Source organism: Salmo salar, chromosome 03, assembly GCF_965601325.2.
Source record: "Salmo salar chromosome 03, fSalSal1, whole genome shotgun sequence".
NCBI lineage: Eukaryota > Metazoa > Chordata > Actinopteri > Salmoniformes > Salmonidae > Salmo > Salmo salar.
Window position 1 is genome coordinate 40,713,671 of NC_138293.1, and position 14,703 is coordinate 40,728,373.

A 14,703-nucleotide genomic window follows, 5' to 3' on the forward strand; every position below is an offset into this window, starting at 1 on the left:
CCATCCACCAACGCCACGTTGCACCACAGACTGTCCAGGAGTTGGCGGATGCTTTAGTCCAGGTCTGGGAGGAGATCCCTCAGGAGACCATCCGCCACATCATCAGGAGCATGCCCAGGCGTTGTAGGGAGGTCATACAGGCACGTGGAGGCCACACACACTACTGAGCCTCATTTTGACTTGTTTTAAGGACATTACATCAAAGTTGGATCAGCCTGTATTGTGGTTTTCCACTTTAATTTTGAGTGTGACTCCAAATCCAGACCTCCATGGGTTGATAAATTGGATTTCCATTGATTATTTTTGTGTGATTTTGTTGTCAGCACATTCAACTATGTAAAGAAAAAAGTATTTAATAAGTTTATTTCTTTCATTCAGATCTAGGATGTGTTGTTTAAGTGTTCCCTTTATTTTTTTGAGCAGTGTGTATATATATATATATATATATATATATATATATATATATATATATATATATACAGTTGAAGTCAGAAGTTTACATACACCTTAGCCAAATACATTTAAACTCAGTTTTTCACAATTCCTGACATTTAATCCTAATAAAAAGTCCCTGTTTTAGGTCAGTTAGGATCACCACTTTATTTCAAGAATGTGAAATGTTGGCATAATAGTAGAGAGAATGATTTATTTCAGCTTTTATTTCTTCCATCACATTCCCAGAAGTCAGAAGTTTACATACACTGAATTAGTATTTGGGTCAAACGTTTCGGTTAGCCTTCCACAAGCTTCCCACAATAAGTTGGGTGAATTTTGGCCCATTCTTCCTGACAGAGCTGGTGTAACTGAGTCAGGTTTGTAGGCCTCCTTGCTCGAACACGCTTTTTCAGTTCTGCCCACAAATTTTCTATAGGATTGAGGTCAGGGCTTTGTGATGGCCACTCCAATGCCTTGACTTTGTTGTCCTTAAGCCATTTTGCCACATATTGAAGTATGCTTGGGGTCATTGTCCATTTGGAAGACCCATTTGCGACCAAGCTTTAACTTCCTCACTGATGTCTTGAGATGTTGCTTCAATATATCCACATAATTGTCCTGCCTCATGATGCCATCTATTTTGTGAAGTGCATCAGTCCCTCCTGCAGCAAAGCACCCTCACAACATGATGCTGCCACCCCCGTGCTTCACGGTTGGCATGGTGTTCTTCGTTTTGCAAGCCTCCCCTTTTTCCTCCAAACATAACGATGGTCATTATGGCCAAACTGTTCTATTTTTGTTTCATCAGACCAGAGGACATTTCTCCAAAAAGTACGATCTTTGTCCCCATGTGCAGTTGCAAACCGTAGTCTGGCTTTTTTATGGCGATTTTGGAGCAGTTAGCGGCCTTTCAGGTTATGTTGATTTACTGTGGATATAGATACTTTTGTACCTGTTTCCTCCAGCATCTTCACAAGGTCCTTTGCTGTTGTTCTGGGATTGATTTGCACTTTTCGCACCAAAGTACGTTCATCTCTAGTAGACAGAACGCATCTCTTTCCTGAGCGGTATGATCGCTGCAGATGAACGTGGTACCTTCAGGCATTTGAAAATTGCTCCTAAGGATGAACCAGACTTGTGGAGATCTACAATTTTATTTCTGAGGTCTTGGCTGATTTCTTTTGATTTTCCCATGATGTCAAGCAAAGAGGCACTGATTTTGAAGGTAGGCCTTGAAATACATCCACATGTACACCTCCAATTTTTCTCAAATGATGTTAATTAGCCTATTAAAACCTTCTAAAGCCATGACATAATTTTCTGGAATTTTCCAAGCCGTTAAAAGGCCCAGTCAACCTAGTGTATGTAAACTTCTGACCCACTGGAATTGTGATACAGTGAGTTATACGTGAAATAATCTGTCTGTAAACAATTGTTGGAAAAATTAGTTGTGTCATACACAAAATAGATGTCCTAACTGACTTGCCAAAACTATAGTTTGTTAACAAGACATTTGTGGAGTGGTTGAAAAACAAGTTTTAATGACTCCAACCTAAGTGTATGTAAACTTCCGACTTCAACTGTGTGTATGTGTTTGTGTGTGTGTTTGCCCTCTATATGACTTTGTGTTTGTCTTGAGAAAAGGTTCTGTGCACTTGTGAATGAGTGCGAACATGTGATTGTGAACATTTGTGTGCATGCTTGCATGTCTAAAAGTGAGTATGTGTTCTGCACTGCATGTGACTCTAAATGTGTCGTGACTTCCATGCTGCTCCCCTGGCAGCTGTGTGGAGGTCAGTTCTGTCCCAGCACAGCCAAGGGCAGTCAGACGGGAGCAGGGTTAGAGGGAGGTTAGAGATAGGGTGCATATACACTCCCTTCTCCACCTCCCTCTCCCCACATCCTGCAGTGGTATGGTAGTAGTATTATTCGAAGGTTAGAAAGAGGATGCATAAACAAACTCCCTCTCCCCTTGTCCCACTGACCCCACTACTCCCTGCTGCACTGGGCTGTGTATTGGTTGTCATGATTACCGTGCGGCCCGTGCCCAATGGGTTAAGCTTCCCAACCAAACCCTTGGGGCGTCGGGCCGTCATCACAACCGTCGGCCAGTGGCTTTGTTCCAACTCACACAGCTAACCTTGTTGCAAACGGTCACGTCTGAAAGTAAAGTGGGCCCAATTTAGAATATATGGTCAGAATATACTTCTTTTCATGTTTTTTTTAATGTTTCTTCTGATCTTTTTTTGTCATGAATTTGAAAGGGTCAAATGATTGAAGTAATTTTCTGTATTCATTTCACTTCGATTCAATGTCTTTCTGGAGTCCTTGTCTCAGCACATCCTTCCTCAGTTCAGCTGTGGCCTTGATGCTGTCTTATAAATGTGACAATGGAAATCATATCCTAAATGTCTTACAAAAATGGCTTGTTTTTATTCAATACTATAATCTTATTACTATACAACTAACTTTAAACTGCAATATTTACATGCTATTGCAATATTTCTCAAAAAGGCAGAATTTAAGAAAGCAAGACTACAAATACTGTGATAAGTTGATGGCCGTGTCTCTCCATGCCCTCTGTGCAATGACCACTACAAGTACACAGCTTCCAGGAAGTCCTTTTCACTTCCTGTGATGTCACTTCCTGTGAGATAGACATAACTACAAGCATTTCACAACACAGTAATCACCCAGTAAAAGATCACACTAAATTCTTAACTTCTATAATTCTTATCAAGCTCAATGACAAAAGAATTTCACTGGAAAATTCTTATAATTATCTTAAATACACATTTGTACCACAAGCTGAATAAAACCAGTAAGAGTTGGTGAGATCAAGGTCATCATCAAATCGAATCTGGCCATGCCATGTGTGAATACTGTATGGATTAATTATTATTATTATTATTTTATCTTTGCGAGTCAGCGCTGTGTGTTTTGTCAAACACGTTTCCGGGACATGCTTATGCCTCCCCCGGCTGGCCCTTGGCTGCGTTGTTTCATATCATCTTCATGTTGAATTTCCGGGCCCCTCCGGCACTACCCGTGGCCGCAGGCCCCTCGGCCTTCCGGAAAGGGGTCTCCACTGTGAAGTTGTTCTTGCGCTGGCCCCGCCCCCTGCTCCATGCAAACAACAACAGGAAACAGAAGAGCACCACGCCTAGGAAGGTGATGCAGCCCATAGCCGTGGAGACAAGAATGGTGGTCAGGTCCAGGGTGAACTTGAGGAAGACGCGCGTGCTGTTCAGGTTTGTGTCGTTGAAGAACTCGCCGCCGTATAGCGAGCGGTTGGCAAAGAAAGCCGACGCGGCATCCAGCGGCGCGCCCCGGACGGTGAGCATGGCAAAGTAGGTGTCGTTGCCGCCGGCGTTGCTGGCGATGCACATGTAGGTGCCACTGTCGGTGACCTGGGCATAGCGGATCTCTAGCGTCCCTCCTGGGTGGACAGTGATGCGGCCATTGCTCTTTGCTGTGATTATTCGGCGCTGAGGGGAGATCCACATGATGTTGGGGGCGGGCTCTCCCACGGCACTGCAGAGGAAACTCACTGGCTGGCCCTCACGAGCTGTCACCTTAGAGGAATGAATGAATGGATGAATTAATTAATGAATATATAAATTAATTAGTGAATTAAGTATTAGGCACAAATCTGAAACAGGCAACAAAGCTGTAAGTACTACATATCAATGTGTACCTTCACTGTAGTTACATTATGCTTACGTGTACAGCAAAGTGGGATAATAACTATTACCTGTTGAAGCTTGCGGTTGCGTATCTTGGGCTTCTGGCATGTGAAGTGATCGAAGAGCGCTGAGTCGGTGAAGGTGCTGAGGCTATACCCCTGCACCTCCTCCGGCCCAGCGCACACGGGCACCCTGCCGTCAAAGTTGAGGGTCTTGCGTCTCTGCAGGATCCACAACAGACGGCAGTCACACAGCAGCGGGTTCCCGTCCACCCGCAGCGTCTCCAGACTGTTGACAGAGTGGAATGATCCCTCCTCCAGGGTCTGGAGTTCGTTGGAGGAGAAGTTGAGGACCCGGATCTGTCTGAGGCCTCCCAGGGAGTGGGGCTCCACCGTAGCTAGGCCCGTGTTCACCATGATCAGCTCCTTGAGCCTCAGCAGGTCCCTGAAGGCCCAGGGCTCCAGGGTGGTGATGGGGTTGAAGGACAGGTTGAGATGAGTGAGATGGATCAGGTTCCTGAAGGAGGACGAGGGGACGGAGGTGATGTTGCTGTTAGTGATGGACAACCAGGACAGGTCCAGGCCTTGGAAGCTGAGCGGGGAGATGTACTCCAGATAGGGCCAGTTATCGATCTCCAGCCCCCGCAGGTTGTTAAGCTTGCGGAAGTTGTGGTCTTCTAGGGCGGCGATGCTGAGGTGCCGTAATCGCAGAGTGACCAGGCTGCGTAGGTAGGACAGTGTCTGGCCAGAGATGGACGTCAGGTTGCAGTGCTCGATGGTCAGGTCCTCCAGCCCCAGCAGACCAGAAAAGGCCTTCAAATACAATCAGATTGAACTTGATTAGATGTGAGTGCCATTTGTGGAAACATAATATAATCAATAAAAGGTTAGAGAAAATACTTGGAAAACAGATGGCTTACCTTATGAGAAATGTAGACCAGGTCGTTGTCTCCCACCTCCAGATGTCTCAGACTCCTCAGGTCCTGGAAGGTGTAGTCCAACAGAATCACCATCTTGTTCTCACTCAGGTCCAGCGTGGTCAGGTTGCCCAGCTTGGCGAAGGCCCCCATGGGTACCAGCTTCAGCTGGTTCCCCCTCAGCTGTAACACCCGGAGGCTCTGCAGATTGACGAACGCATTGGGCTCCAGCGTGGCAATGAGATTCTCACTCAAGTCCACCACTTCAAGGTGCGGGTATGGTGCCAGGTCGCCCATTTCGACCCAGCGGAGCCGGTTCCGGCTGAGGTCCAGGAGGCGAGTTTCCGTAGGGATGCCCTCTGGGATGCCGGTGAGGCGCCGCCGTTGGCACGAGACTGACCGGATCTGGGCCGAGCACTCGCACCGCGGCGGGCACGCCTGGCAACTACCTGGCAGCAGGGCTATAATGGTAACCAGTAGCAGGGCCGGCCCCCAGAGACTCACCCACCGCCATAGCGTCAGGGACCACACACCGGGGCCCAGGGAGCCAATCATGGCCCTGGTGGTCACGGTCTGACTCCTAGCCTATCACAGGCAGGGTCAGTGTACTACACACCTATAGCGAAAGGGAGACAGAGGGAGGAGAGGTTATTGAGAAAGTTTGGGAATAAAGAGTAGAGGAGTAGGGAGGAGAAAGGGAGAACATGTGAGGGAGAAGGTAGATAAAGACAGAGAGAGGGAGGTTGAAGAAAGAGAGGGAATGATGGAGAAAAATAGAAGGGAAAATTGAGGTAAGAAATTGAAGAGATGGGGAAGGGATAATGGACAGTACAGACAGAAAATAGTGTGGGTGAAGGGAGGAGAGGAAGACAGATGGAGAAGTATTTTAAAACACCTATCAACACATTTATGTTCATAAAAATGACATTCAGTGTCCTGGATAATCCATTCTCCTTACTATACAACTGTCATTATGCCCCTGATAACCAGAGAGGGTAGACGTCACAGCTACTATACAAAGCATTAAACCACCACTGACACCATCACTTTACAGCCCATTATTTTGTTTATGATAGTTAAGATACAGATGTAGGATCTTTATTGGATCACCGTTCAATGCAGGAAATGTTAAACTTGCATTTGAGGTTTAAAAAGACTTATGAAGTTTGTAATTTCCAGACTTTCAGACTTGATTTTCCCTTATGTATTAACCCCTACAAAAATGTCCATCAATTATAATCCACAATAATTCCCATTTCCTGTTGCTGCAGGATTATTTTCCTGCTGTAGCAAACTGGCTCAAATTAAGATCCTACATCTGTAGTGAGGATACTTGTTAATTTATCTCTGAGTGTAGCAGTAGAACAAGGGCATTGGGAATCACGTGAGTGAGAAGCAGCCTGTGAATTCATGCATGTTTCCTCCCCTTCTTTCCTCCTCGCTATGTGCTTTCTTCATACCTCGACACACACTGAATTCATCACACACAACATATGATGCGATGCAAAGAGACAACAGGGTTAGCGTGGAAACATCCCCTGAAATGCCTGTAAAATCTGTGTGTATATGTGTGTCACAGTGACATGAACACATTTTCTTCATACAAGACTCACATACACCAACATTTTACAGACATTTCAGATAACGTTTTCAGGCAAACCCTGTTGTCTCATTGCCACTATGAGTCATTTTGTGGGAATGTGTGTGCAAGTGACTGTGAGTGTGTCTTTGAATGTGTCATTTTACTTTGAATAAATAAAAAATGCATGTTGTTCTTCTCTCCACAAAAAAATAAAAAAAGCTAATGCTAACGTTCCTTCAAGCAACATGTCAAGTCGCCCACCCAATGTTGTCATTGAGTGATTTGCCAGAGGACACCAGCCAAAAGGTTCAGAATGTTCAGTACTGCCCCAATACACACACACACACACACACACACACACACACACACACACACACACACACACACACACACACACACACACACACACACACACACACACACACACACACACACACACACACACACAAAGGTTCAGCATTGATTGCACCGATTCTCATTTACATCAACTACCTACGGAAGAGTTATAGGTGATTAGGTTGCCAAAGTCAGTGACCTTGGTTGAACATTTCATAAAGAGGATGTGATGCTCCTTCAAGTGGGACAGGGAGTGATGACAAGTTAATGTTTTTATATTGGGACCAGAACCCAGACTTCACCAGGCCCCTGGCTTACAAACCTAGAGCTCCATCTCATTAGTCCTGTATCTCATTCCCTCCACGTCTCCAGTTAAACACTGGAAGAGAGCTGAGATCAGCTCAACACAATTAGCACATCAGAGATAAATGGGAGTGGGATCGACACTGATCCCTGTCAGGGATCAAAGATGAAACAGGTACAGTGCAGCCTGTTTAACAGGAATTAAAGAGCCACACAAGAATCTTATTATAAGGAAACACTGAAGATTTTTTATTCTCTCTAAAATCTAAAGGCTGCTATTTTAAAAAGACCATGATTAAAGGATTGATGATGCAAAGTATTGGCTTCACTTAGCTGTTATTAGCGGTGAAACACCATGAAAAAAGCAGACATTAAAACTTCTTCAGGATTGGTGGGTCCCCTGTGGGATGGTTGAGCTAACGTAGGCTAATGCGATTAGCATGAGGTTGTAAGTAACAAGAACATTTTTCAGGACATAGACATATCTGATATTGGTGGAAAGCTTAAATTCTTGTTAATCTAACTGCACTGTCCAATTTACAGTAGCTATTACAGTGAAAGAATATCATGCTATTGTTTGAGGAGAGTGCACAGTTTTGAACATGAAAAGTTATTAATAAACAAATTAGGCACATTTGGGCAGTCTTGATACAAAATGTTGAACAGAAATGCAATCGTTAATTGGAACAGTCTGAAACTTTGCACATACACTGCTGCCATCTAGTGGCCAAAGGAAGGTGACGGCTCATGAGGGCCAGCAAGTGAGTTTCCTCTGCAGTGCCGTGGGAGAGCCCGCCCCCAACATCATGTTGATCTCCCCTCAGCGCCGAATAATCACAGCCAAGAGCAATGGCCGCATCACTGTCCTCCCAGGAGGGACGCTAGAGATCCGCTATGCCCAGGTCACCGACAGTGGCACCTACATGTGCATCACCAGCAACGCCGGCTGCAACGACACCTACTTTGCCATGCTCACCAAGCTGACGCTGGATGCCGCGTCAGCTTTCTTCGCCAACCGCTCGCTGTACGGAGGTGAAATCTTCAACGACACAAACCTGAACAGCACGCGCGTCTTCCTCAAGTTCACCCTGGACCCGACCACCATCCTTGTCTCCACGGCTATGGGCTGCATCACCTTCCTAGGCTGTGGGGCCAGACAGATTACCAGGACATGTACTCAAAGCATGACCGGACCAACTGGCAAGTGTTTTCACTGACATTTTAAACCTCTCCCTGACCTAGTCTGTAATGCCTACATGTTTCAAACATACCACCATAGTCCCTGTGGCCAAGAAAGTAAAGGTAACCTGCCTAAATGATTACCGCCCCGTAGCACTCACGTTGGTAGCCATGAAGGGCTTTGAAAGGCTGGTCATGGCTCACTACAACACAATCATACCAGAAACCCTAGACCCACTCCAATTCGCATACCGCCCCAACAGATCCACAGATGACGCAATCTCAATCACGCTCCACACTGCCCTTTCCCACCTGGACAAAAGGAACATCTATGTGAGAATGCTGTTCATTGACTACTGCTCAGCGTTCAAAACCATAGTGCCAACAAAGCTCAGCACTAAGGACCCTGGGACAAAACACCTCCCTCTGCAACTGGATCCAGGACTTACTGACGGGCCGCCCCCAGGTGGTAAGGGTAGGCAGCAACACATCTGCCACTCTGATCCTCCACACTGGGGCCCCTCAGGGGTGCGTGCTTAGTCCCCTCCTGTACTCCCTGTTCACCCACGACTCCGTGGCCAAGCACGACTCCAACACCATCATTAAGTTTGCTGATGACACAACAGTGGTAGGCCTGAACACCGACAATGATGAGACAGCCTATAGGGAGGAGGTCAGAGACCTCGCAGTGTGGTGCCAGGACAACAACCTCTCCCTCAATGTGAGCAAGACAAAGGAGCTGATCGTTGACTATAGGAAAAGGAGGGCCGAACAGGCCACCCATTAACATCGACAGGGCTGAAGTGGAGCGGGTCGAGAGTTTCAAGTTCCTTGGTGTCCACATCCCCAACGAACTATCATGGTCCAAACACACCAAGACAGTTGTGAAGAGGGCACGACAACACCTTTCCCCCTCAAGAAAAGATTTGGCATAGGTCCCCAGATCCTCAAAAAGTTATACAGCTGCACGATCGAGAGCATCCTGACCGGTTGCATCACCGCCTGGTATGGCAACTGCTCAGCATCTGACTAAGGTGCTACAGAGGGTATTGCGTAAGACTCCAGTCACAGATTCCTGTCAAAGACTCCAGTCACCCAAGTCATAGACTGTTCTCTCTGCTATCACATGGCTAGTCATCTCTCCTCCTTCCAGGCTTTTTCTTCTCTGGACTTTATATTGTGATTGGCAACTTTCATATATTAGGTGCATTACCGCCACCGACGATGTTTGTCTTTCAGTCACCCACGTGGGTATAACCAATGAGGAGATGGCACATGGGTACCCGCTTCTATAAACCAATGAAGAGATGGGAGAGGCAGGACTTGCAGTGCAATCTGCGTCACAAATAGAACTGACTTCTATTTGGCACGCGCGAGCAATGTGGGTGCAATAATTGAATAATATAGATTTCAAAATGTATTTTGCAATGCTCACGCACGTGATGCGAGCGGTGTAGTCAGGGTATTAGTGTCAGGTTAGGCAAGAGGTCAAAACCGTGAGGACCAGAAAAAACAGAGACTAGGAAAAACAGAAACTCGGAAAACACGCTGGTAAGCTTGACAAGACAAGACAAACCGGCAACAGACAAACAGAGAACACAGGTATAAATAACCTGGGGATAATAGGGAAGATGGGCGACACCTGGAGGCGGTGGAGACAAGCACAAAGGCAGGTGAAACAACTACAGTGAATACAATTTTTTGATGTACGGCACACACACACACAAAGCCCCTGGTAAACCCACACAGATTGCTGCCTGCTCTCAATCTTAGCCTGAGGCCTATCTGGGAGAGGTCCCCATCTCGATAGAGAGCTTGAATACACAACTAGATCTCAAGTTTAGAAAACAAGCCTCTCTATTTCACTCACTCACTCACACACACACACACACACACACACACACACACACACACACACACACACACACACACACACACACACACACACACACACACACACACTTCCCCGCCCTGTCAAAACATAGCACAGCCAGACACCTCATATATCTGAAGGATCCTGCCTGTTTTATGATAGCTGGAAATATAATTTTTGGGGGGAATGTGACAAATATAGCTACTTCTTCATGACACAACCTCTGCAGCAACAGATGAGCGGCCAAAATACCCAGCCAAGCTTCACTCTCACTTCATTGCAAACCAGATTAACAAGACCACTGAACAACCATTCTCATAACTTATACCAGCCTATGGGTGTGTATGTGTGTATGTGTGTGTGTGTGTGCATGTGTGTCTGCATGTGTGTGTGTGCCTGTCTGTTAGTGTATGTGTGTGGTGTGTGTGTGTGTGTGTGTGTGTGTGTGTGTGTGTGTGTGTGTGTGTGTGTGTGTGCCCTTGCCTGGCTTCTCTGGCTGTTATTCAGTGTGATGGATGAGGTCTGTAGGTCTCCTCTCCCCTGTGTCATCCTACGGTTCACTGACTGAGTCACTGCATGAATGAGGACTGTGAACAGGGCCAAGGGCAGACCTCCCCCAGAGGCTCCAGTATACTCCATTCCATCACCTCCCCTTCTCCTCCCCTAGATCAGTGCTCCATTTGTGGGGTGAGTGATGGAGGCAGTGGGGCCTCTGTCTGTGATGGCTAGTACTTTTATCCAACTAGTTCTCACAGTCTCATGTCTGAATTAGACATTCATCCATGTTTCTCAAACGTCAAATTTAGAAGTGTTTAAGGTGAAGTTTAGGCATTAACTCAGAATTTTTAAGGTTATGGTTAAGTTTAGGCATTAACTCCAAAATCGTAAGGTTAGGCATTAACTCCAAAATCTTAAGGTTAGGCATTAACTCCAAAATCTTAAGGTTAGGCATTAACTTCAAAAGGTTATTAAAGGTTTGAGATAGGCTTAAAACAAAAATCTCAAAAACAACTTTCTATCATTGGATTTGAACCTTTGGCACCAGAGGCAGATGCTTATGGGCAGTTGGTGCTTATGCCCATCTGCCATCCCTGCACACAACACCCTAGCAAAACTGAAACCTACTTGAACGTAACAGCGCTCATTGTTGCCCCTAGTGGCCGGTTTCCATGTGCTCTCCCGATGCCCTCAGACATGGATGGATGTTGAATACTGACTTGCATCACAGGTGACCTGGCTAGTTTATCAGATGTATCACTATCTGCTGTTGCAAACTATAAATACTGTAGATAAGTGTTGTCATTGCAGTTGGTATAGTGTTGTCTGTCTTGTTGATGTACTGTGTGTGTTGTTACTGTTGTTGATTCATTGTTGTTAGTATACTCGTGTCATTAGCCTGTCCATCTGTAGGATACCTCAGGGCAGAAATACATGGCTCTGATAGAGAGGACAACTCTGTATCTATACAGGAGCTTCATTTTTGACTCCCACACTCACAGACCAGACAGGTCTACAGCCCTGTTAACATGCATCATTAGTGCAGCCAGATGGCAGTAGAAAATCATGATCTCCTAAAAATAACATTTGTAAATCCCACATATGGAAATCGAATTCAAATCAAACCCAATGGAGCTACCAAACATTAATAGCTAACTTTGTATATTGAATATGCAGACAAGACTGTGAAAATATTGATGCGAAAACTACAGTTTCTGTCTGGCTCTCCTCATTACTGGGCTGTGGGTCGGTTTGAGAGCTAGTTTCACCACCTGCCTAGACACGCACGCACACACACAAACACACACACACGTACACACGCACACACATGCACAAACACACCGCCCAGCTGCGCCCCTCTGTTGGCCAGGGCAGCACACCAGCGGTACCCAAACTCACACAGTGTTGTGAATGTCACACCAGCCAGATGTAAAGACTCCACCTGAGGGAGATGAGAAGGGGTAGAGGAGCAGACCCACCACTGGTCCCCAAACACACAGAACAGCATGATCCCACACTTCACCCAACACTGGCCAGATGTCCACGCAATACCACTGGCAAATTTTATTTAGGCCTAGATTCAATCTGTTCAGTGTTAACAGGCGATTACCGGCAACTGCATAGCATGTCATTGCTTTTGTTTAGGAGATGTTGGAGGTGTAACTGCGTTGGAGCTGTCAAATCGGTTAGCGGCTGCTGTTGTGGTCATCTGTCCTTAAATCCCCCCTGCATTAGAAGTTCAGCATGAGAAAGTGTACAGAAAAATACAATAAATAGATAAAATATAGAAATAATGACACTCGATGAAAATAATTCAATGATATAATAAGGATTTATATCAGCCTTCTTGAGTAGTAGACTACGTCACAGATTCCAGTTTGTACTAATGCGACTCGGTGCATCAATGGCAATGTCTGCAATAGGGATAACACCGGGAGCCGCTTGTGGGGGTCGGCAACCCAAATGAGAGGAGCCATTTTTAAACTTCCGGTCACAAATGATTGAATATTTCAGTGGATTCTATGTCATATAATTTTACATATCTGAACCAATCATTATAAACAATTACTTCAGTAGATTGATATTTACAGTTGAATATACAACTGATATATACAGTTGAAGTCGGAAGTTTACATACAATTTAGGTTGGAGTCATTAAAACTAGTTTTTCAAACACTCCACAAATTTCTTGTTAACAAACTATAATTTGGCAAGTCGATTAGGACATCTACTTTGTGCATGAAACAAGTCATTTTTCAAACAATTGTTTACAGACAGATTATTTCCCTTATAACTCACTGTATCACAATTCTAGTGGGTCAGAAGTTTACATACACTAAGTTGACTGGGCCTTTAAACAGCTTGGAATATTCCAGAAAATGATGTCATGGCTTTAGAAGCTTTTGATAGGCTATTTAACATATTTTGAGTCAAGTGCGGGTGTACCTGTGGATGTATTTCAAGGCCTACCTTCAAACTCAGTGCCTCTTTGTTTGACATCATGGGAAAATCAAAAGAAATCAGCCAAGATTTCGGAAAAAAATTGTAGACCTCCACAAGTCTGGTTCATCCTTGGGAGCAATTTCCAAATGCCTGAAGGTACCGCAGCCTTCATTCCTCTCAGGAAGGAGACGCGTTCTGCCTCCTAGAGATGGACGTACTTTGGTGCAAATCAAAGTCAAATCAATCCCAGAACAACAGCAAAAGACCTTGTGAAGATGCTGGAGGAAACATGTACAAAAGTATCTATATCCACAGTAAAACGAGTCCTATATTGACATAACCTGAAAGGCCGCTCTGCAAGGAAGAAGCCACTGCTCCAAGACTACGGTTTGCAACTGCACATGGGGACAAAGATCGTACTTTTTGGAGAAATGTCCTCTGGTCTGATGAAACAAAAATATAACTGTTTGGCCATAATGACCATTCTTATGTTTGGAGGAAAAAGGGGGAGGCTTGCAAGCCGAAGAACAGCATCCCAACAGTGAAGCACGGGGGTGGCAGCATCATGTTGTGGGGTGTATTGCTGCAGGAGGGACTGTTGCACTTCACAAAATAGATGGCATCATGACGCAGGACAATTATGTGGATATATTGAAGCAACATCTCAAGACATCAGTCAGGAAGTTAAAGCTTGGTCGCAAATGGGTCGTCCAAATGGACAATGACCCCAAGCGTACTTCCAAAGTTGTGGCAAAATGGCTTATTAAGGACAACAAAGTCAAAGCATTGGAGTGGCCATCACAAAGCCCTGACCTCAATCCTATAGAAAATGTGTGGGCAGAACGGAAAAAGTGTGTGCGAGCAAGGAGCCTACAAACCTGACTCAGTTACACCACCTCTGTCAGGAGGAATGGGCCAAAAGTCACCCAACTTATTGTGGGAAGCTTGTGGAAGGCTAACCGAAATGTTTGACCCAAGTTAAACAATTTAAAGGCAATGCTACCAAATACTAATTCAGCATATGTAAACTTCTGACCCACTGAGAATGTGATGAAAGAAATAAAAGCTGAAATAAATAATTCTCTCTACTATTATTCTGACATTTCACATTCTTATAATAAAGTGGTGATCCTAACTGACCTAAGACAGGGAATTTTTGCTAGGATTAAATGTCAGGAATTGTGAAAAACTTGAAATGAATTTGGCTAAGGTGTATGTAAACTTCCGACTTCAACCGAATATATATATTTTTACATCTCAAAACATGCAATTGGGGCTGCTGTAATAAAAGGTCAACGTCATAATGATTGAAAATATTCAGTAGGTCCCATATATATTTGTGTAGATTTTCTTCCTCATTGTTAGACATGGAGAGCTGAGGGAACATCAAATACATTTTTATTTGTCACATGCTTCGTAAACAACAGGTGTAGTCTTAGACCGAAATGCTTAC

General features: G+C 45.0%; 1 protein-coding gene across 1 annotated transcript in view; it reads right to left on the reverse strand.

The window, feature by feature from the left end:
- Window positions 1–2,840: 2,840 nt before the first annotated feature.
- LOC106599990 (leucine-rich repeat and immunoglobulin-like domain-containing nogo receptor-interacting protein 3) overlaps window positions 2,841–14,703 on the reverse strand; it is a 59,976-nt gene continuing 48,113 nt past the window's right edge. Inside the window, exons 2-4 of the mRNA XM_014191322.3 lie at window positions 5,041–5,653; window positions 4,190–4,933; window positions 2,841–4,010 (exon numbers count right to left, since the gene is read on the reverse strand). Of these exons, the coding sequence (XP_014046797.1) occupies window positions 3,438–4,010; window positions 4,190–4,933; window positions 5,041–5,592 (1,869 nt within the window). The 5' untranslated portion in view covers window positions 5,593–5,653 and the 3' untranslated portion in view covers window positions 2,841–3,437. The remainder of the gene's footprint in view (window positions 4,011–4,189; window positions 4,934–5,040; window positions 5,654–14,703) is intronic.